The sequence below is a fragment of the Pygocentrus nattereri genome, chromosome 9 (genome assembly GCF_015220715.1).
Source record: "Pygocentrus nattereri isolate fPygNat1 chromosome 9, fPygNat1.pri, whole genome shotgun sequence".
Taxonomy (NCBI): domain Eukaryota; kingdom Metazoa; phylum Chordata; class Actinopteri; order Characiformes; family Serrasalmidae; genus Pygocentrus; species Pygocentrus nattereri.
Genome location: NC_051219.1, coordinates 11,206,430 through 11,229,403, shown reverse-complemented (window position 1 = coordinate 11,229,403; position 22,974 = coordinate 11,206,430). Strand labels below are relative to the sequence as shown.

At 39.8% G+C, this 22,974-nt stretch overlaps 1 protein-coding gene across 1 annotated transcript; it reads right to left on the bottom strand.

Annotated features, from left to right (window-relative positions):
• Positions 1–5,748: 5,748 nt before the first annotated feature.
• Positions 5,749–22,349, bottom strand: LOC108439485 (peptidase inhibitor 16). The gene is made up of 6 exons (XM_017717928.2): positions 21,842–22,349; positions 12,253–12,398; positions 11,302–11,377; positions 9,858–9,967; positions 7,398–7,495; positions 5,749–6,169 (listed from the first exon to the last, which is right to left on the bottom strand). The coding sequence occupies exons 1-6, from the start codon at positions 21,995–21,997 to the stop codon at positions 6,021–6,023; spliced, it is 735 nt and encodes a 244-aa protein (XP_017573417.2). The 5' UTR covers positions 21,998–22,349; the 3' UTR covers positions 5,749–6,020.
• Positions 22,350–22,974: the final 625 nt, after the last annotated feature.

Sequence of the window (22,974 nt, the reverse complement as noted above, 5' to 3'; positions counted from 1 at the left end):
TTCATGACAAGTGGAGCGTTAGAAATGGTGCAGAGTTTCCTGAAAAAATCTTCATTAACTTCCATTATAAGTTTACAGTGTTTTTTCCTTCTTTTGTAAACTTTTTGGAGGCATGGTCTGTTGTTCAGATAGTGATGATATGCAAATAGATGAAATTGGTGAGAAGAGGCTGGGCCAAGCAGTGGCAAATTCAGTTTTGACAATGGAAAAAAACAAATATCAGCACAATAAAATGTAAATATATCGCTGCTGTCGGACCAAACCTCTCCAAATATCTCCACAGTGGCAACTTTACAGGAGAAGCCAAAAACATACTCTACTTTTAATGTAAGTCAATGGAACCAGACTTTCTTCCAGGTCATCTTGGGCCATTTCTCTTGGTTCATTCATCATGAAATTTACACACAATGTAAAGGGCAGGGGGCGTTTTCAAATTACGCCAAAAACTGAAAAACAACAGCAAACAACAGCAATATATTTATTCACATGATTTTTATGGTACATTTTTGATGAATCCTTAAATAAAGTTCCCAAAAAATACCTATTCTTGACAGATGATAATGAGAAAAGAATTTGGTCTTTTAAATGAAATGATATGATGACGCATCAGATCCATGAACTAACAATGTTAAAATGGTACATTTTGATTTTAGGTAACATTAAACACTAATTTGAGCTATTTTAGTATTTTTTTCTATTTTGTTTCTCATTAGGGTGAATGTGGTTTTTGCCAACATTCATCTATAAACATCTATAAAACTTGGACAAGTTTGCAACAGATGCAGTGAAGGCGCTCATTTGTGGGCCTGCACATTGAAAAGTCAGCTGCACTGTAAAATCTGAATCATGTACAGTGATTTCAAAAAGCTGCAAAATTGAGATGGTTTTCCTGTTGAAGGCTGTTCGAATTCGAAGGCTGTTTGACTCGTGTGCTTTATGTATTTCCACCTGACTTAGTAAGGTAAAAGTTATGAAGTTGGCTTTAAAAAGTCAACATGCTGTTCTTCGTAATTACACACTTCGGCTTAATGCACAGCAATATCAGCACAAGTAATGAATTTACGGTGGCAGTGAATTTAATGTATCAGTAAAATATCAGTAATGTATGAGTGTGTGTGTAGCATATCTGTGCGTGTTATGTAGCAGTGTGTGTTGTTGAGCAATGTGTGTGAAGAATATGTGTGTGTGATGTAGCAGTGAAATATATTGAATTAACACAACCTTGTACTTCAGTTGGTAATATTTTTGTTGATATAATGAATTTTATTCATGTTGAAATGATATAGCCATTTTTAACAAATGTGTGTGTGTGTGTGTGTGTGTGTGTGTGTGTATGTGTTAGACTTGGAACTAAGCCCAGTTTTCATTAAAACATGGTTACACAGATGGTTGTGAATCCTCGTGAATGACTGGTGACAGATTTTCAGGTCTAAATTTGTCCAAAGTCATTATGGCTTTTACTTCATGTGGCCACTGACCACTCCACATGTGTCACTGCTGTTTGGACTGGAAATGTATGTGCGTGCATGCACACTATGCCAATACAGTCATAGGCAAAAGTTTGCACACACTGTGTCAAATGATATGTTCATTTATTTTCTACATTAAAATAATTTAACACATTTCTACAGGAAATAAATGTAAATATGTTATTTTTCTACACATTTTATTTTTATACATTGAATAAAAGCAAAAAATATAGAGGTCAATTATATGACAGACACTGTGTTTCCTTCTCATTATAAGTAACAATGAGCTAAAATTCAAGTGACTTGATAAGACTAAGCCAACAGATCACCTGATGCCATTTGTATGGTACTACAAGCAGCTACTGCAGAGAATGGCAGGGGAACAGTGACATTTCCGCTGCTGTCTGAGGAGGCTAAATGTTAATAAGCCCTGTGGGAGCGGTTTAACAGTGCCGTGATATTATAATGGGATGACGAGCTCTCGGTCCTGGCTCAAGTGTTTATTGCACATGCTGTAACTCTATAATCTGGGCTGAATAAGGATGGTGATTTGCCTTTTACTCAAGGGCCTATTTCAATCAAATCAGCCCAGCATCACTGGAGCTGTTTGATCTGTATCAACTCCTATTGACTTAGTTAGCATGACACAATGGACAATTGGGAACCATTGCATTAGGTCCAGTCTTTTTCACAAGCTAAATGTCAGGTTTATCCAGATTTGTACTTCCACCAATGTTAGTCTTGTCAAAAACGTCCGACATTTATAAGAACCAAGTTGATTTGAAAGGGTAGCGAAGTGACCAACATTTGGGCAACGTTTTGGCAAAAGAGTTAACATTTGGGCAACGTTTTGGCAAAAGAGTTAACATTTGGGCAATGTTTTGGCAAAAGAGTTAACATTTGGGCAACGTTTTGGCAAAAGAGTTAACATTTGGGCAATGTTTTGGCAAAAGAGTTAACATTTGGGCAACGTTTTGGCAAAAGAGTTAACATTTGGGCAACGTTTTGGCAAAAGAGTTAACATTTGGGCAACGTTTTGGCAAAAGAGTTCATATTTGGGTAATCCATCCATCCATTGTCTAAGCCGCTTCTCCGTCAGGGTCGCAGGGGGGTGCTGGAGCCTATCCCAGCAGTCTTTGGGCGGAAGGCAGGATACACCCTGGACAGGTCGCCAGTCCATCACAGGGCATATTTGGGTAATGTTTTGGCAAAAGAGTTAATATTTGGGCAATGTTTTGGCAAAAGAGTTAATATTTGGGTAATCCATCCATCCATCCATCCATTGTCTAAGCCGCTTCTCCGTCAGGGTCGCAGGGGGGTGCTGGAGCCTATCCCAGCAGTTTTCGGGCGGAAGGCAGGATACACCCTGGACAGGTCGCCAGTCCATCACAGGGCATATTTGGGTAATGTTTTGGCAAAAGAGTTAATATTTGGGCAATGTTTTGGCCATTGTGTTAAAATTTCAAGGCTCATTATCAGACAGTAAAGTGAAAGTGTATAGAAGTGACCAACATTTGAACAATGTTTTGGCCAAAGAGACTTCATTTATGTTAAATTGTAATCATTTTCAGTCAGTAACATCCATGTACTTAAGTGAGTTAAAGGATGTTAGTCTGTTTCCTTCCTGATGTCTTTTTCTTGGTCTCTGTCGCCCTCTGGTGGAGTGTGTGAGCAATTTCATGTTGGGGGAAGAGTGGGCTTTTCAGTCCATTATAGGCAAATGTACACACTTTTTTGTTCTATGTAGAACCATGAACACTCAAAGAACCTCCATCCATCCATTTTCTAAGCCGCTTCTCCGTCAGGGTTGCGGGGGGGTGCTGGAGCCTATCCCAGCAGTCTTCGGGCAGAAGGCAGGATACACCCTGGACAGGTCGCCAGTCCATCGCAGGGCACATGTTGCATGATTATTGGGTTCTTTTCATGGTGCAGGTTGGTGGAGAATGTGCTGTATATGGTTCTATATAGAACCTTTTTTAAAAGAGTTGTATATAGCGCCAAAGAGTTTGGCATCACAACAATAAAAGAAACCTTTTTGGTGCAATATAGGGGGCTATATATAAGGGGTTCTTTGAGTGTTCATTGTTCTATGTAGAACCATTTTCTATACTGAAAAACCGTTGAAGAACCATGTTTAAGAGTACTGTAATGATAAGTGATAACAGTTTTTCAAAACATCAACCCAATGTACATATATTATCATTTATTGCGGTCTTGTCCACCAATATTACTCTCCAGTCAGTCCTTTTCCAGGCAGTCTAGTCCATCTGATCGACTGCAGCTGGTCCTAAGCCATGCAGTCCATACATAATTCTGACTACTGGAAGAAAAAGTGGAAAAAGAACCATGTATCAAAAAATATGTTGTGTATTGCGTCATACCAGGAGATGCATTACACTGATAACAGACAGGTGCACTTAGGGATGGCTTATTGGTATCAATGGAGATCAGTACTGGGAAAAAAGACTGAATCTGTTGCAATCCTACGACAAATCTATCCTGAATTAGCTCACAGTCGTGTTGTTAGCTATGTACCTCTTCCTGTGACGTAGTACAGTGTTTGATAAGTATGCATCGATACCACTTTTTTCCAGGCCCAATACGAGTACATGTTTTTGGGTACTTGCTGATATTGATACAGATACCACAATGAGTAACCTGATTATAATGATGTACTTTTCAGTGCAAATGTTAGTATAAATGAGTGCAAAGTACCTAAATCATTAATCCGAAGAGCTCACTTGTGGAGTTTCATATCTTGTTGGGGTCTTTTGACTGGCTGTTTGTGCTGATTTGAACGTCATACAGTACATAATATTAGAAATCTTGTTCTTTGGTGACCACACAGTCTACGCCTTGTGGGAATATGTCAAAGCAGAATGTCTAAAGTGACCAGTGGCTTTGTGTCTGACATTTCCTTGTGCAAGTACACCCTCACACCCTGCTTGAGTCTTTTGTTCGTTTTTGTTCACACAAGGTTCATACACTGGTGTCAGAAGTTGGTATTGGTGCATTGTTAAGGAGTGCAAGTAAATGGGCATAGAACTGGATGGGCACCAGATACCAGTATCAGTATAAATTCCTGTTGTTTGAGTACTTTCAGCATAGTAGCCTACATTGAGACCATCATCTTATGTGAAGTGCTTCTATTTACATTAGAAAAAAACGCTCATTTTAAAGCTTAGACATAATGTTTGATTGATATTGTAGGTTTCATAGGTTATGAGCATCGTAGCAGAAAAGTGGGACCATGTCATCTCTAGGTGCATGTTCTCTAAAACACAAATACACAGTATGATTCACTTTAATATAAATAATTTGAATAATAGGTTTCCAGTTTTATATATTTTCCCAGGAAGCATGTCTAGATTTAAAAATATAAATTTGAAGTAATGCAGTCTTTGTGTGATGTAAGTGAGTCCAATGTTTTCAGTGTTGTTTCATGTTGTACAATCCATTGTCATAACTATCATGCAAAAGCCACATACCTGTGCAGAGCAACACTCCTTATGTTCAAATATAAGGAGTGCTGGTTTGTGTAGAATTGTGCTTGCATAACAGAATAAATCTATTTGCTGTGCGTATATACACTGACCAGCCACTGCACTGTGGCCACAGCACTGTCTGATCCACTTGTACCAGCGCAACACACATTACCACCATGTCAGTGTTATTGCAGTGCTGGGAATGATCCAACATCCAAATAGCACCTGCTCTGTGAGGATCTATGGGGGTCCTGACCACTGAAGAACAGGGTAAAAGGGGGCTAACAAAGTATCAGAGAAACAGATGGACTACAGTCTGTAACTGTAGAACTACGAAGTGCAGCTATACAGTAAGTGGTTAGTAGTAGTAAGTTAAACACCTCAGTGTCATTGCTGGACTGAGAATAGTCCACCAACCAAAAATCAAAAAACGCTGTCCAGCTGTGGCCACTGATGAAGGACTAGAGGATGACCAACACAAACCAATAGATGAGCTACTGTCTCTTTACGTCTACCTTTTATCTACAAGGTGGACCAAAAGGTAGGAGTGTCTAACTGAATGGACAGTGAGGGGACAATGCGTTTAAAAACTCCAGCAGCCCTGCTGTGTCTGATCCACTCGTACCAGCACAACACACCCTAACACACCACCAGCATGTCAGTGTCACTGCAGTGCTGAGAATGATCCACCACCCAAATAGTACCTGCTCTGTGAGGGTCCATGGAGGTCCTGACCACTGAAGAACAGGGTAACTACAGGGTAAGTCTGAAACTGTAGAACTACAAAGTGCAGCTATACAGTAAGTGGAGCTGATCAAATTAGTGTAAAAACAAGGAGGTGAACTTAATGAAGTGGCTGGTCAGTGTATGTTAAATGACTGATATTACAGAATTATAGAAATACTAATACCTGCTCTGTAAAATTATGTTGTATAGAAACTATAAACATATTTGAAACAACATGGATAAGTTACAAGAAATGTATCAAAACCCAAAAATCTCCACCAGTCCACTCTAGTCCTAGCGCATGAGGAAAAATGGGCAGGGACCAAACACAGAATTGAGATCACATCCACAAGAGAGAAGCCAGCAATCCAGTTAGCAGTAGCAGAGCTGCAGGGGATCTTTGGCACCCAGATCCCTCAACAGTCCAGGTGCTGGGAGTGTCAACGTCAGGCAGCTCTGTGGGCTCCACTGAGGGAACTTCGTTCCGGTCTGTAAGATAGAGAATCTGACTTTAGACAAAGATCCTGTACTGTCTGTAAAACTGTTCATCCAAGGAAGGAAAAGCACAATTTACTCCACAGTGCTTGCTGATGTTACTGCTTCTACATTTCTACACTGTTCAAGCCAATGTGAATATGAAATAGAGAACATGTACGAGGAGTTTATGGATCTTCAGCCATGTTTCATCTGGTAAATTTCTTATAGACAGGGAAAAAAGTAGAACTGTTACTTCTCCCCGTGGAGTGCCTCATCATCTGAGGATCATCTCATCAGCTAAGATCCAGTTTCAGCGGCCGTCATTATTTACAATGCAGGTATGAGACTACACTGCTGGAAGGCCAGTGGCCTTAGTTGGCTTTAACATACTGAGTTTATTGAGTTTACTGTCTATATGCCTTGCTCTAATACACCTCAAGAAATGCATTAAAATAATTAAAGCCAGCAAAAGTAGATGCATAGCTAAAAACAGTGCTAGCATTCATCTTGAGGCCTAAACAGTGTGTCTGGTATTCATAGAGGTCCTAAGTTGGATGGTTGCCCCAGTGCTGACTGGCTGCTAACTAACCCACCATAGCGGTGCTGGCTTCAACCGCAGCGAATATTCGGTTAAACAGATTTCTTTTGAAAATGCTCTACATTTGAAAACGTTCTACTTTGATAACGCGCTCTTCCACCCATCAATTGAGATCTTACACATCTCAGACCTCATCACATTTTTCAGATCCAAGGTGTAGTTTCTGTTGCTAAGCTGTGAAGGACCAACTGGGTTTTAACAGCACCACCCTGCGCCAGACCAGCACCACAACTCTAGGTAATAGTTGATAATATCAAAAAAGGCTCGATTAATAATATCCATAGAAGCTCGCCAGTTGTGGGCAAAGCAATTAAACAAGAGTTTTGATCATGAGACATTCAGCAGTTTCAGGAGGTTAATTAGGGGGTTCCGGACCCCCTCAGGACGCCTTGTATTTCACACCTTGGGTCTAAATGTTATCTGTACTTTTGACTAATTCTAATAAAAGTGTGTCATACAGTGTCATAAACAACACAAGCAAGTCTATCTGAGATGAACAACTTGGCAGTTGTGTGATCGCAGGCTTGTTAGCCTCTTTAACCTCCAGTGGAAAACAAACCCGTCTTTGCTGATTGACTGCATCTGGATTAGGGGGACATTTGCGTGAATTAGGAAATGACTGAATAGAGCTTTTACAGGTACCTAGATTAGCACACATGTCTTGCACACAGACCATTTCTTCAGGGCATTTCGAACATGGCTTTCCTGCCTCATATGGTTTTCGTCCAACTACGTTGCCTCTGGAATTTAGACAAGAGAGAGAGAGAGATAAGTTAGATTCTTCACCTCCCACATCCAGCTTTAGTATCATGTTGAAACAAGGGTTGGCAATAAGAAGTCATTTTTCATTGTAGTGATAAATTGTCATATTTTGTCTGAATATGCTTTTGTGAGCATTCAGTTCAACCCAACTCTACTGTCATTACAGCAGGAACACATAACCAAAGGTTTTCTTCCCTTTGATGTAACATACTCTGGTGGATATCATCAGTACTTAAACACTGAGCAACTGCATGTTGCACTACAAATTAGTGCTATCTGTTCTGTTCTATCTGTTAATGATCTGTTCTAATCAGTTTATCAAACCTTTATATATCATTATTAAATGCAGTGTTTTCTATAAGCATTGCTATGTGTCCGTTTTCCACCTGCTTCTGTTAGAAACATCTGCTTTGATGTACAGTTGATGACCTTACTGTGAGCCTTCCCTTTAGCTATCCTGTAGGCCTTCCTCAGTGGTCGAATTCTGACCACAGAGCCAATCTTGGCTGGATATTTTTGGGTAGTGGACCACTCTCCGTCCAGCAGTGACACCACAGTGCATAATACGCTTCTACCAGCATCAGAGCCCCTCTCATTTACATCCTGTATAAATAAAAATAATGCATAGCCACCCTCTACTGCGCGGTGTTGCCATATGGCAACAATTTATCTTAATATAAATAAAAGCAGTGATATAAAACCTGTGTTTTATTATTTAATTGTGGGGAAAGGGTCTTTTACTTTGAAAGGACAAATACTTCATGACATCTCATGGCCAGGAATTTTTATTATGATGTCATTATGTCAGCAATCCCCCTTCTGGCCACCAGAGGGCTTCCTCTCCTGAGTTCTAACATGGTCACCACAACAAGCCTAATGAGCCCCACCTGATCCTCATTTCCACCCTACTCTGCTATAAAAACCCTCTCAGTTGCCCTCACAGTTTGAGACGTATTGCCGGTTCCTCAGTGTCTGCCTTACCAAGCCTTGTTTATTCCCTTGTCTTTCTTTGGTGGTTTGGACTGTTGCCTGCTCTTTGGGCTCTTTACCCTTTTGGATACTTTTGCCTTCAATTTTCCAACTGATTATTTTGCGGAGCGTATGACACGATGACGTGAAATTTTGCCTGATGATTGAAAATAATAGTGAAAAGTGGTCAAAATGGCTCTCCTGCTCCCACCTGATGACAGAAACAGTTTCATTCGTTTCGTTTTTTGATTGAAGTTTAGTCTCAGTTAGTTTGTGGGGACTTGGATAGTTGTTCTGAAAAGTAATAATAGACCAGGTCTAATATTTTTGTGGAATTTGTTTCATTGGTTTTCTTTATCTACTATTAAGGCTTGTGAAAAAATTTTAAGCCAGATTTTTTTTGCAGGAATATAGAAAATTCTAAAGGGTCCACAAACTTTAGGTATTTAACAGTAGAACAAAATTATCATAACAAACGACGGTGCATGGTTTGGCCTTTACAGATGGTCAAACACAGCAGGCATCCACTTCTAAACCACCGTTCACACACCGAAAAAGGAAAACTGCAGTTTTTGGTTTCAGTAATTCTATTTCATTCTAGTTAGTTCTGCAGTGGACTTTTAGTCTACAAGCACTTTTTTCACTGCACGTTCTTTTAGTAATAGTTTTGGGTAATTGTAATAACCCAGCTGTACTTGCTTTGAGACTCATAGTGTTGTGTTGTCCTCTCCCGGTAGAAGGATAGACAGAAGCACCTGTGGATGTTTTCAGATCTAAAGAAAGAGTGCAGCTTAATTATCCTGCTGCTTACTGGCTGTTCTGACTGGAAACCTATTAAATAAAGGGTACTCACTGATGTTTGCGCAGTACTGTACATTCTGTACAGTTGAGGTGTAAGCATCTGACTGTGACAGCGAGCAATGGTGAAAAATATTTGTGATGAGCTTAAATAATTGTGATCAGGCAATTATGTAATAATAGTGACAGGCCTAATTGCTCAGCAGAATGTTTTGCTATTGTATTCGTAGCTACCTGCTGTGCTTGCATGGTCGTAAAATAAGCGTTTAATAAATGTTGAGAAGGCAGCCAGCAGGTGGCGATCGTCTGCGCTTTCCCTCCTCATAGTGCACACCATACAGCACACATGCCAAGACCTCAGCAACAGCCTCAATTAACACACCTCATCAGCTAATTAGCACGGCCTTTACGAACTGAATTCAGAGCTGAACGCTAACCTCTGCAGGACTTTGGCCTGGAGGGTTCCCAGGTTTGACATGCCTGCTTTGCAGCACGCATTGCATACAGAAAAGGTAGTAGAGCACAGGCTTGTGTGGTTTGGCTTTACTGTAACATAGTTAAGCAAAGACTTACGGAGGGACATAATTGCAGACCAGCATAGTAGCGTTCTGAAAGTGCAGGCCCTCAACAGTCTCACAGATGTGTGCTGCACAGCCCACCTTGGTGGTCTTCGCCCAGACAATCTAAAAGAGAGACACATTTTTTATTACGTCCTAAGGATCATTATTCAGTAACGACATGGAATTAATCTTAATTTACAAATTACAAGCTTAATTTCAGTTACAAGCGTAGTGAGGAATACAAGTCTGGAAGCAGTCTTGCAGGTGATTGAATATGGAGTGATTTCCTAAAACAGCTGGCCTGTTCAGGAGGCTACAATGCAAAGATTCAATACAAAAGAAGAAAAAGAAAATGAAATGCTTAAGACTGGAGATGCATCAACACCGTTACTGATATTGGGTATTTGGCCGATACTGCTCTCTGTGTTTTGGATCATGGTCCTCCCTTTATTAAACTTCCATTTCTTAACTGATTGAGTCACATTTTACCGATTTAGTGGGATTCATTTTTCCAGCTACCCGTGCAGTGTTTCCTGGGCCACTGGCTGCCACACAACCCCACAGGCGTTCTTTTATCAAGTGCTGCTCTTTTTTGCTCCAAACAAAGTGTTTCATTTTTACTTCATCAGTCCACAACACTTGTTTACAAAATGCATCTGGTTTATCTGCTCATTTACTTTAGTGATGAGGTCAGAGGTAAGGTTTCCTTCTAAAGGCTCCTCCATGCAGATCCCGTTTGTGCATCCAATGGTACGCCATCATTCTTGCATTAGCTCAACCTTCCTGCATGACCTTTGCTGTCATACAGGGGTTTTGCTTTGCCCGTCTCGCCAGCACACAAGCTTTTCTATCTGAGAATTTTCTAGGTCTTCCAGATCTTGCCTTGACTTCCACAGTTCATGACATTTCAGACAGTGGAAATAATGAGCTGGAAGTAATTTGATAGATATATTTGTAATCTATTAGTAATTTGATTAGATATATGACAGGCAGCTGCTTAAAGGAGCCCGTCATTGTTAGCACAAATTTGAAGAGTCAGAGAATTGATTATGCTCTGGAATGGTCACCTGATGTCACCTGACAGTTTCTAATACCTGTTCTTGACCGCCCTAACAAGTCAAATAAGGCCTAATGAGTTAATAAAGTTAATAAAGACTATACTGTCCAAACTACATTTACCATTTTTTCCCTATTGTTTGGGTTAATCAAATAAAAAGCACCTGTGCATTAATATTGTTACTTAGTAGTAATTTTAGTAATTTGCTGAAGAGGTTGTGTTTACCTTTTTACTTAAAAAAACAACAAAATATGTCACTTGGCCAGGGATGCCCAAACCTTTCCATGCAGCATTTTCACATTGGCCAGACTGTATTTGTACTCATAAGATGTGATAATCAGACACCCATCAGCCCAGATCTGGGCTGGTTTTATATTTCATCCATGCTCAAATTCCTCACCTGTGTATAGTGTCCACACATCTCATTTTCAGCACAAGTGTTAGTTTCATAGTCATAATTTTTGTATTCTTGAAACCTGGAGACAGAAAACAGCCAGGAAAGAAACAATGAACTTACAGCAGCAGCATAAATAAAGACGATGTGCTGATTAAAAAAGAACAATGTAGTTACACTGAAGGGTCCATATTCACACTTTTAATACAATTTTATGAATCATAATTCATTTTTACATGAAAATGTTCCAACCTCTTGATAAAGCTCACACTTAAGACCTTTACACCTTTCAAACTGATATTTTGATATATGGACTAGCCGCCCTGTATTGTGCCTTATTCAAAAACTAGTGCAGCCTGAAACACTCCTTACAACCTCTTTGTGAATTCACGGTCTCGCTTTAATAACTCTAATAATAATAACACTAATGTTTACATTTGTAATCAGACTGGAACAGCGATTTTTCTCAGCAGTAAAAAGAAGGGTCTCATTAATTACATTAAGACATTACTTATACTGGATCTGCCAGCTTTCCTAACATTTAGCCGGCGTTTATATTACTAGTGCTGTGATTATTACACAGTACCTGTATAATAACTACACAGGTAGAACAGTCCAGTTATTATAAAGTGTAACTTTAACCCTACAGGAAAGTTTCCGTGTATAAGATACACTTGTGTAATTACATGAGGCAAAACTCAGGATGATACATAGGCTGTACTTGTGTAATACATCTGTAATGTTGCCTAAATCATCAGTTGTCAGTGTTGTTGCAAATGTTATTCATGTTTAACTACACAGTTATTAGAGACACAATATAAAGCGAGGCCGAATTAACTGTATGAACCATGCATTATTACATCGAAGCATCTTCCAGTCATCCATTTGACTCAGGTTGGCTATAATCTTCATTCTTTGGGTGAATTGGTTGGTGAGTGTGTCATAGTTTATCCATACCAATCAGACATGGCCTTGTCGATATCAAAGGGTCCAGTGGAGATGAAAAGGTTTTCCCCCATTACATCCTGCACATCAGGGTTGTGATTCCATATGCATTTAGCAACGTATCCTTCTGCCATCACAGTGGGCGTGTCATCCCATGTCTGTATCACAAACATAAGACATGCTGTAAGTATTTGTATTCATCCTTGTATTCACAATTACTGAAGCACTGATATGGCAACTGTGGGCTGATGATGATGATATCTGATATTTTTAATGTAAATATCTGCCAATATCATTGCAAACACATAAACATGTATTAAACGTACAAGTTAAGATCAATTATAATTGGTCCAGTCATGGACTGGAGGTTAGGGAACCTGCCTTGCGAGGAGAAGGTCCTTGGTTCAACCCCCTGGGCCGAGAATACGTGACTGAGGTGCCCTTGAGCAAGACACCTAACCCCCAACTGGTCCCTGTGCGCTGCTGATAGGGTTGCCCACTGCTCCAGGCAAGTGTGCTCACTGCCCCCTCATGCGTGTGCATTCACTAGTGTGTATGTGATGTTTCACTGCTCAGATGGGTTAGATTGCAAATTTCCCCATGGTGGAACTAATAAGGGTCACTTAATGTAATCTAATGAGCATTATTGAACAATGTAACAGTGAAATGCAGACAGCAAGTCAGCATTACCTCAATGTTCTGCTCATCTGGAGCACAATAAATACATCATCAAACATCAGTTTAAAAAATTCAAAACATCTGCTCAATGCAAATCTTTTTTAAGCAGTTGTCTGCTGATTAAGATTAAGAGACCCTTATTAGTCCCACAACGGGGAAATTTCACCTCCGCATTTAACCCATCTGGGCAATGAAACACCACATACACACTAGGGGGCAGTGAGCACACTTGCCCGGAGCAGTGGGCCACCCAATCCGCAGCGGGGAGCAGTTGGGGGTTAGGTGTCTTGCTCAAGGACACCTCAGTCATGTGCTGTCGGCTCTGGGGATCGAACCGGCGACCTTCTGGTCACGAGGCTGGATCCCTAAACTCCGGCCCACGACTATAACCAATATGATTCCAATCCCTGCTTATAATTATTACAGTGTGCTTGCTACACTGCAGAGGTGCCTGCCCTTGCTCTTTGACATCCACCGCCATCCCAGAATTGTAGCCTAGGAGTCTAAAGCAACATCTTAACTCTGAAATCTTGTCTTACCTGTTTAGTCACCATGACTAAGACTGAATTTAGAACAGCAGCTATATCAGAGCAGCAGGATCAGAACAAGAAAACAGTATTACAGAAACAGCCTAACTAGACAACATTTTCATAAATACTGTCCTAACTTTAGGACAACCACAAAGGTGTCCAGACTTCTGTTTTGCCCAACCGTTTCTACTGTTTTTCGCAGCAACAGGCAGCATAGTTCACTATAACTGTAACTGGCGTAATGATGTTACAGTTATCTTTGTTGTAAATTGGTGGTTTGACTTTTGAGGTGTTTTTTTTTCTAATTTTAAAAACCCCAGACGCTGCAGACATGATGTCCCCTGCCCCCTCTTATTACATTAAACCCCTTAAAATTCCAGGCTAATTACATACTAAGGATATTATCTAGTACCTACAGGGACTTCAGTGCAAAGTGGTTGAGAACTAGAAGTGTGTAGTAAAATGCCGGTGGTCTCTGGCCATTTAAGAGGTTAATGCTAATGAAAACTCATAAAATAACTGGGGTAAAGTTATGATATTCATGTGAGATTTGGAATTGTGCTCTTCCTCACCTCAAAATATTACAGCAACAATGTTCAATAATAAGGAACCAGTGATAATTGTGTGGCTGGTTATTAGGAACTGACTAAAACTTTGGGAAATGGAAACTGAAACTGGGGAGCACTGAGATACACAGAGAGCGCTGTGTCAATATGCCACTTCCTGTTTATCACACTTTGTTTTGCTTTGATCTTTTACATCGGTAACAGTACATTGCTAACATTATTTTGATACGTGCTTACGTTCCAGCTATGTGCAGATCGTCTATTGCGACGTAACAGACATGACAGTAGACTTTCATCAAGTAGTTCAATTTCCTCACTTGAGATAAGATTCCTAAATGAAGATAAGATTTGCTTCTGTAATACTAATTTGTGAAAAACCTTATCTTGACCTGTGAGATCTTAACCCCTTAAAACCCCAGGCTTATTACATACTAAGGCTTATTATTCAGTAACTGCAGGGACTTCAGTACAAACTGCCTGAGTTATTTTCATAGATGTAATGTGTAATACATTTTTGCACCCACTGGCGAGCCCTGGCCTTTTAAGGGGTTAGCTTACATATTCAAAAAACGATAGCTCTTTAAAAGTTCTTTAGTAAAGAAAATATTTCTATATAGAACAATGAACACTCAAAAACCCTTTACATGATTAAATGAAGTTAAAATAATCACCCTGTGCTTGTCTGTCTAAGCAAAATGTTCTAACATCTTTTCTGGCAGCTGTGTCGGAGACAGAGGAAAAAATCCTTACAGTTCTTCAGATTGCAGAGTGCTGTATATCAATGTTAGAAGCAACCCTCATATCTCCATTTTTGACAATTTCCAGTTTTTGACATAATTTGAAAGTACCTGTTACCCTTTACATTGTTTGTGAATTTCATGAAAAAAGGACTAAAAGAAATGACCAAAAATGACTTGCAAAATCATCTGGTTCCATTGACTTTAATGTCATTGACATTAAAAATAAAGTGGGTTTTTTCTTTCTCCTCTGAAGTTAAAGTTACCCTGTTGTACTTCGGTACTTTGACTATATAGAACCATTTTCTTTTTCTTTCCTAAAGAACCTTTGAAGAACCATCATTTTTAAGAGTGTAGGACTAAAGATAGGAGGCCCCAGATATCTTTCTCTGGGGTTCTCCCAAAGCATACAAAAACTTTTTCACCAGTACTGATTTTAAAGTGCTAAAAATTCCCATAAATCTTACATGACCGAACATTACAGCACTTTACTGATTAATATGACTGTCAGTTGCCAAATGTATTTACATCAAAATATAATCCACAGATTTCTTTCACTCAAACAACAGAAACTCACATTTTTAAGCAATAAAAATATAAAAGAACGCACAAATTTGGCCTTTCAAGAGGTAACAAGAACACCCTCAATGCTGTACTCTTCATTTAAAGTTCCTTGTTTTTCCTACAATATAGGCAGCATAATGTTTGGTTTTCTTATAGCATTTAAAAAGTCATCAGTGCATTATTGTAGTATTTCAGCTGATGCTCATAAATCTATGAAACATTAAAATGAGCCAGTTTTATCATTGAAACCAAATATATTGCTCAGGCCCTTCATTTTCAATGGAGAACCAAAGTTTTGGCCACATTTTTACAGTGGCAATTAGACTGTTGAAAACTGAGACACACCATAAATGTGGACGTGACAGAGGCCCCAAGGCACAGACTACCAATCATAAAAACCACCTGCTAGCTCCCTGCTGGATGTGACAGATCATATGCAGGGGTTCATGGAGGAATGAATAAACATAGTGATTCATTTAGATCAACCTCATTAACACCACCCTAAGCTCCTTGCACATTTTTCAGATTAAGATAAAAAAAATATATTCAAATAAAAAACGTAATTCAAACATTCAAAATATGATATTCAAATTTAAGCCCACTGGCACAGTTTATACAACTCGGGTCCCTTTTATGCAAATGTAGTAAAGTGTTAGGCAGCTTTTTATGAGAGTCACATATAAAAGAACTAGAGAAATGACAAGGGAATAAGGTGAGGTGGCTATAGGCCTGACAAATCTTGAGCTTATTTGTTTGCACCACAGTTAGTGTATAAGTGCATAACATAGGGAATATTTTGGGCACTAATGGGTTAGTAGCATGTTTAATTTGACGTGTTTTTACTGTTGTTGGTAGGGAACTAAGGAACTGCTGAGAATATTTGACTAAAGTGTGTCTTTGGACCATTACATTTAGTCTAGTGTACTAATATTTTATATATTTTAAAATGTATTTGTATTTATATTATTTCCCTTCAAGCAAGAGTATCAGCTCTTTTTCAGCCTTTCTTTTCCAATGAAAAAGCAGTTTCAAAACTTGGTGGCACAAACAGCAAATCTGTTTAATGTGATGAAATATAGGAGTGTGTGATGTTGTAAGGGGTCATGCCATCATGCTGGCTGCCAGTGCGGGCCTGGGCTTTGTGCTTGGAGAGCTGCTAGGTGCAGCTCCAAAAACTCAAACTCCCAGAAGCCCTAGGGCTAATCGGTGCTGACTGGTTGCACCTGAGGAACACTGTATAAAAGCTCACACAAACTGCAGCTCCACCTACACCTTTGTAGAGGGGAAACCGGTGCAATACTTTAGCCCAGGGGGATGGTACAAAGACAGTAATAAATAAACTAGTAACTTAACGCCCGAGAGCCCCACCACCTCCCCGTCCCATGACAGATGTAACTGGTTCTTTGTGGAATTTACTTTTCATTCACTGGCGCAAGTGAAAAAAATAGACTCGAAGTACAAAAGAAAGTCAGATAGAAGGGCTATTGTTTAGATAAAAAAGAAGATGCACATCTAGTGCAGCCAATGTGGACTGAAACATTGATTAACACCTCACAATTCCAGTGTTACATACTAAGGCTTATTATTCAGTGACTAGAGGGACATCAATGCAAACTGGCTGAGCTACTCTTAGCTTATTGAAGAGGTTAAGGCCATTTAAGAGGTTAAGAGCATGTCTGTTCAGACAGATGCACACTACAACACAATATAAATATAATTGTTTTCAGGGGAATTTTGAGAACAAGTATTTGAGTACTTGTTCAGAAATACCAGCAAGTATTAACATCTGTTCAGGCCAGTGTTGCCCTGGGCATATTCCATAGGTGTTTGTCTGCTGTAACATGCAGAGACTCTTGGCATATTTCTAAACCAATAATTGTTGAGTAATCAAACCAGAACCAAAGACACATTCAAAATAAAGGTCCATGTACTCGTCCACTAAGCAAACAATTCCGAACTCGTGCCCTAAATTCCACCCTTAAAACTAGCAAAGCAGGAAGATCTCATGGGGTTTTCACAACACACACACACACACACACACACACTCACACACAGACTGCTATGTCTGAGTGGTCTCGAATAACATTCACATTCCTCGCTCTGCTTACTCTTACATATTGCGCAACATAATCCCCTGAATCAGGGCACACCCCCCACCCCCCCACATACTCTCCTCACAGCCAAAACCGGAACCCATACAGCTCCCTTGATGCTCAGGCCTAGACCCTTCTGACCTTTGGTACTGCTTACAGATGTACTCCACCTTCCACTTAAAGTAAAGCACCGTCACATTTAGGTGAATGCTGCTTGGTTCATCATCATGTTGGTATGTTCTGTGGAGTTGGGAATGCTCTGCAGATGAGTCTCTGCTTCCTGACAGGCATATTCGAGTATGGTTTTCTGAGCTTCATGTCATGCTTCCCAGTTATCTTTCCATCTTTTTGGTTCTCTCCTTTCAACTGCAGGTTGTGGAATGCACAACAATGACTAGCTATGTTCTCAGCTGTATGACTCTCAGGTAAAAGAAGGCTTTAAATAATCTAGAACCTTTACGTTTTATAGAGGTTTTAGACTGTTTAAAGTGCCAGTCTCATCATTAACCATCCATTAAAAGGTTATTTGGGGAACTTTTGGGGAAAAGGGTCTTTGATATCATTTTATATTTTAAGGAGCTTGGAGGAACAACTGTACAAGCCATTTGGTTTATTAACCATATATCTATTACCACAAACTCATAAGCTCTTGTACAAACACAGAGACTTAATAGCTTACATTTCCCCATATACTTTGCTAAGAAGCTTTTCATCAGGATAAATTGGCTGGTGTCTCTGGCGGTTCAAGTAGTCATGAGAAATGATTGAATTGGACGTTTTCATTTAATGAAAATGTTGACGCGATAATCATTGTTCGCAGTAGTAAAGCAGTCGTGTATGAGTGATAGCGCTGTGATTTGCGGTTATACAGATCAGATGTTGAATGAAGTCCAGGAAAATTGAGAGCTGAGGCTCAAGTGAAGCGCATGAAGCCAGAGATGACGGACATTCAATAAAACAAGCAATGGCTGGTCTCTCATTAGAGCAATAAAATGTCTACAGTGTTAAGTAATTGTCTTTAGATGGTGGTTCTGGTGCATGTCGACATGTGTGACAGCTGAAAAGACCCTGAGTTATGCTAATAGCTACATGTTCAGCTGAAAGATTTGTGATGAAAAATGGCAACTGACTGTGCCAAACACGGCCACAATAATAATCTCAGTGGTCACTGTGTTGTGTTACATCACCAGGTCAGTGATTAGGTCACCAGTGTCTCTTTTACATTGCAGTATTTTGTCTTTTTTACCCAATGTGCTCTCTAATTTGGTCATTGCCCAGTTCACTGGCAAGGTCTCTTCCTATAACACAGTGCTACCAGGCTGAGAGAGTGAGGGCTAACACTTCTAATGACTTCTCCATGACAAGTCAGGCTACACTATCAAAATGCTGCAACGTAACATCATTGGATAGCTCAGGGTTCTCGGCATTGGCTAGCATCGTCCTGAGTGTTGGGGGAGAGGGAGCACCATCCTAGTTATGCCCTGTTGGACTGCTGGCCAGCCATGTCTGTGGCATTACCATGATCAAGCTCATGATCTTCCGATTATAGGGCCAACCTTTAGACTCTTCCACAACTCAGAAAAGACTAGCAGCCAGTAAAAGCCTGTTTGCCCAAACTAGACGACTAGCGCCAAAATAGACCTTCTGCTTCCAAGAAAATGACAAATCTCAGAATTAGAGATCCATTCATTTAATAAAGGAAATTATTTGGTACACAAGAATGTGGCATCAAATATGGAAGAACGTCTATATGCTGCTAAAAGTTAACAATAATGTATCCAGATATCACAGGTGGGCCGAGTACCTTGGCCAGAGTTGATGACATTAGTCCTTCTTCTGAATCATGACGAGTAAAAACTGTAAACTTCTCTGCACAGGTGAGAACACATACCAACCTGAATTTGGTAAGAATACAAGTGAAAGTTTCATGAAGTGATATTTTACTGTAACGGTGTTTGGCAACCATAACCTACTCTGAACAACTACATTCTTCGGCAGAAGAACTGCTTATTGCAGTTGTTATTGATAAACAAACTAAACTATTTATTGAGCATTGGTGCTTTCTAATATACTGTTTAATTAGTGTCGTGCAACAACACCCTTAACTGTGGTAAAAACACTGTTATGCACGTCTTCTAATGATGTATTGCTTTAACAGTCTGCTGCTATGTTTGCATTTCTTATGACAGAAGTTTGAGGCAAGCAGATCACATTCCTCTTCATGTGCTCCTATGTCTGCGGTTGTAATGTTTACCGTGATGCTCAATCCGCACAGATCAGCACTTGCCCTGGTTAATTAACTGAACAAATGTGTTTGATTATTAAGCATGCTTGAAACAGCATAGCAGACACCATTATCCCCTTAAAAGCCCAGCCTTATGCCACACTAAGGCTTATTATTGAGGAATTACACTGACGTGCAGTGAGATGCAAACTGGTCATTTCCAGTTCTACCAGTTTTTTTAATTAAATTATAGAAGCATGTAATAAAACTTTGAGCCTGCTGGTAAAAGTGCCACATATCACCCAGTAAATATAACAGTAAATATGGTCGTGCGCAAATTGCTGCAATGTTATTTACTTTTAACGTCATGTTAAATCTACTGGTGCGCTTTGTGAATGGGTCCAAACTTTAGAATAGTGTCAGGATTGGTCCCTTCCAGTCCTGTCCATGTGCTTTGTTTTGGTTTTCAGTCCTGCCCTCTTGTTTCGTGACTCCACCTGTGTTTCCACCTGTCCCTCGTTTACCCTCATGTATTTAAGCCCTGTGTTTTCCCCTGTCTGGTTGCTGGTCTTTGTTTGATTTGTGGGATTTGTTGGATGTTTTTTGGATGTTTGTTTGATGTTTGCTGGCTGTATGTATTGTCGGGTTGTTTGATTCTTGTTTATCATGTCTGCCTATCAATCAATCCGTATTGGCTCAATGACCCTGGACTGTTTGGACTACGACCCTGGATTTGCCCTGAATAAATCTTGCTTTTCTCAGCATGTGCGTCCGCCTTATCGCTCCCCAACGTTACAAATAGTGTAAGTAATGTGTTCAATTAGTTTGAACTGTAGTCACAGTAAAAATATTTTAAAAGCAATTAGATATTTATAAGGGTTATGCTGTGATCTATTTAAATCCAAGACATTGAGATAGTAATAAACTAAATATATCCAAAATCATCATTTATTGGGCACTTTCTATTGAGAGGTATTTGCCCCAAAAACTAACCTGTCAATTTACACTTCTGGAACAATACTTACATCTTTATTTTGCATTTTTAATTTCTTTTAAAGTGAGTGTTAAAATATTTAGGTTATGAGTTTAATTGCAAATAAGAAAACCTACTTCAAAAATTGCTGCCCCACATGTTCATGTCAGTACTGAAACACAGAGGTTTAGATTGTGGGTGGAGCCTTGTTTTAGACCACACCCCTGCATTTTAGACCACAACGTTTTTTGCATTTCTGTCCCTCATGGCCACAGGGTGGGCCGTTAGACCTCATTGATTTGAAGTAAATGTGTCCCAAAGTCTAAAAATGGGTGTGTGACATTAAGAATGGTCACTACCGAAACACATTTTTTGCAATGAAGTACTTTTATTGTATTTTAATAAAAATATTATGATTTTATGTGTCCAACTGTTCAAAGCTGTGTTTGCTAGTCATGTACTGGCTACTTTTTGAGTTCTGCTCAAAACTAGTTAAGTCACTACTGAAGCATTTGGTTTTGGAAGTGACAAAATGGGATGTTTAATCATTTATTTTAATAACATAAACACAACTAATGTACAGGGTCACTCAAAACAGAAGGATTTAAGTCTAAAGTCCAAAGCAGTTAAAAGTCCAAATCAGTTAAAAGTCCAAATGTATTTTCAACTTTGAACTATTTAGTAGACTGATCAGTATCATCCAATCACAGCTTAGTAAAGTTGTGTTAGTTAGTCCTTAGTTGTGGCATAAAAACTAACTAAAGAGGAGTTTTTTGTCTGGAAATATAATTTTGACTAATGGATATGTCAGGTTTATTTTTGCTCTGTTTTAAGAGACAAATACAAGACAAACGTCCCGTCAAAACATGCTATATTAATGGTGTAAGGCAGTGTTTCATACTGAAGTACCAGTATGCGGGAAGCATTAACTTAACTAATGAAAGCTTAAATATCAGATACTGTGACACTGCATATAGAAATTTATCACTACAGGTCACATGCATTTAAGTTTTCGAGTGGTTAGGAGGGACAGTGAGGCAAACAAACCCAGCAGATGCTCATTATTCGTTTTTGTTCAGATGTAAAAGAGAAGATAACTTTAAATATAACATTTCGCAAAAGGATGGAAGCCATAACAAGGTTTTGCTCAGAGCCAACATTGAGAAATAGTGTGACACACCTGGCCCAGATGTCCATCTATGGGCAGGTCTGAGCAGGTACAGTGCAGGTGCTCACCATATTAATCATGTTGGCAGCTGGTGGCTCAACCATGGACCGGTACTGGTTGTGCAGTTCCACAATACGGTCCTTCTGTTCATTGGTGAGGTGGCCAGTCGCTAGAGCCGTGAGCATCCAGAGTCCAGCGCAGAGGAGGGTCCATCTCAGAGCCATCTGCAAGTGCAGTTTTAGGGAAGATAAATCCAGTCGTGTTTCTGATTTGCTGGTCACGGTTTGTGGATGCTTCCTTAGTGTGTGCAAAAGCAAAAAGAAGCCGTTAACTGTAACTCCCACCCCTGCCGCCTTTGCTCAACCCACACTGGCTCACGTTACAAACCTTACTCACGCGCACACATGCATAGCCTTGGCTGCTCCCCTGCTGTCAATAATCCCGTTTAGTCATCGCCCTTCTGCCTCATGAACCCTTGCAGGCTTATATCGGAAGCTTTGAATCAACACAAAATGCCCATCTCAACCCTAAACATCACTATTCTCCACAATATGTGTCCTAACACCCTGGCCCTGCTTCCTTCTCACTGTCTGGTTCATAGGGAATGGAATGCCAAATAACAAAGGATGCACTCACATTCAATCCACCCTTGTTTTCTCAGAGATCATGCTGTGGCTACTCAAGTTGCATTCATAATTTCCTCAGCACCAAGCTGTAGAGCCGTAGCCCAAGGCTTTATCCTGTTAGCTCAAAAGTCATTTTTGAAATGAGCATTAAAGTAAAGGTCAGAAAAGCATGACTCTCCGCTGGGAGTCTTTCCAAGACCATCCTGTTCCAGCAATTCCTGGTTTGAGCCTCAATGCATTTAATGAGATGTCTCAAACGATTGCAGAAGATAGAAGTTGAGTGTTTGCTCTGCTCTGACACACCTGACTCAGCTTATGATGCCTCCAGTAATTAGGTGTTAAATCAGGTGTGTTAGAGCATGAAAAAGCTGAGTGTGGCAAGTCGCAAATGGTGCAGTGTGCAGTCGTGTTCAGCTGTTTTCCTGTCCTGTCAGAACGGTCACGTTGTCTTCCTGCACATCTTTTATGGTGCCAATTTGTTCTAAACTACCTGTTCTATAATTATCCATTTAGAGCTTGTGAAGAGATGTTCAAACACATCCATAAGTCAAAACAGCATCTGAAATTCTTCGGTT

Coding starts and splice junctions, on each gene's coding strand:
- LOC108439485 (XM_017717928.2), bottom strand. CDS start 21,997: ATGGCTCTGAGATGGACCCTCCTCTGCGCTGGACTCTGGATGCTCACG. Junction 11,378..12,252: donor GACAAGGCCATGTCTGATTG/GTATGGATAAAC, acceptor TTCTGTCTCCAG/GTTTCAAGAATACAAAAATT. Junction 7,496..9,857: donor GTCTGCAATTATGTCCCTCC/GTAAGTCTTTGC, acceptor TCTAAATTCCAG/AGGCAACGTAGTTGGACGAA.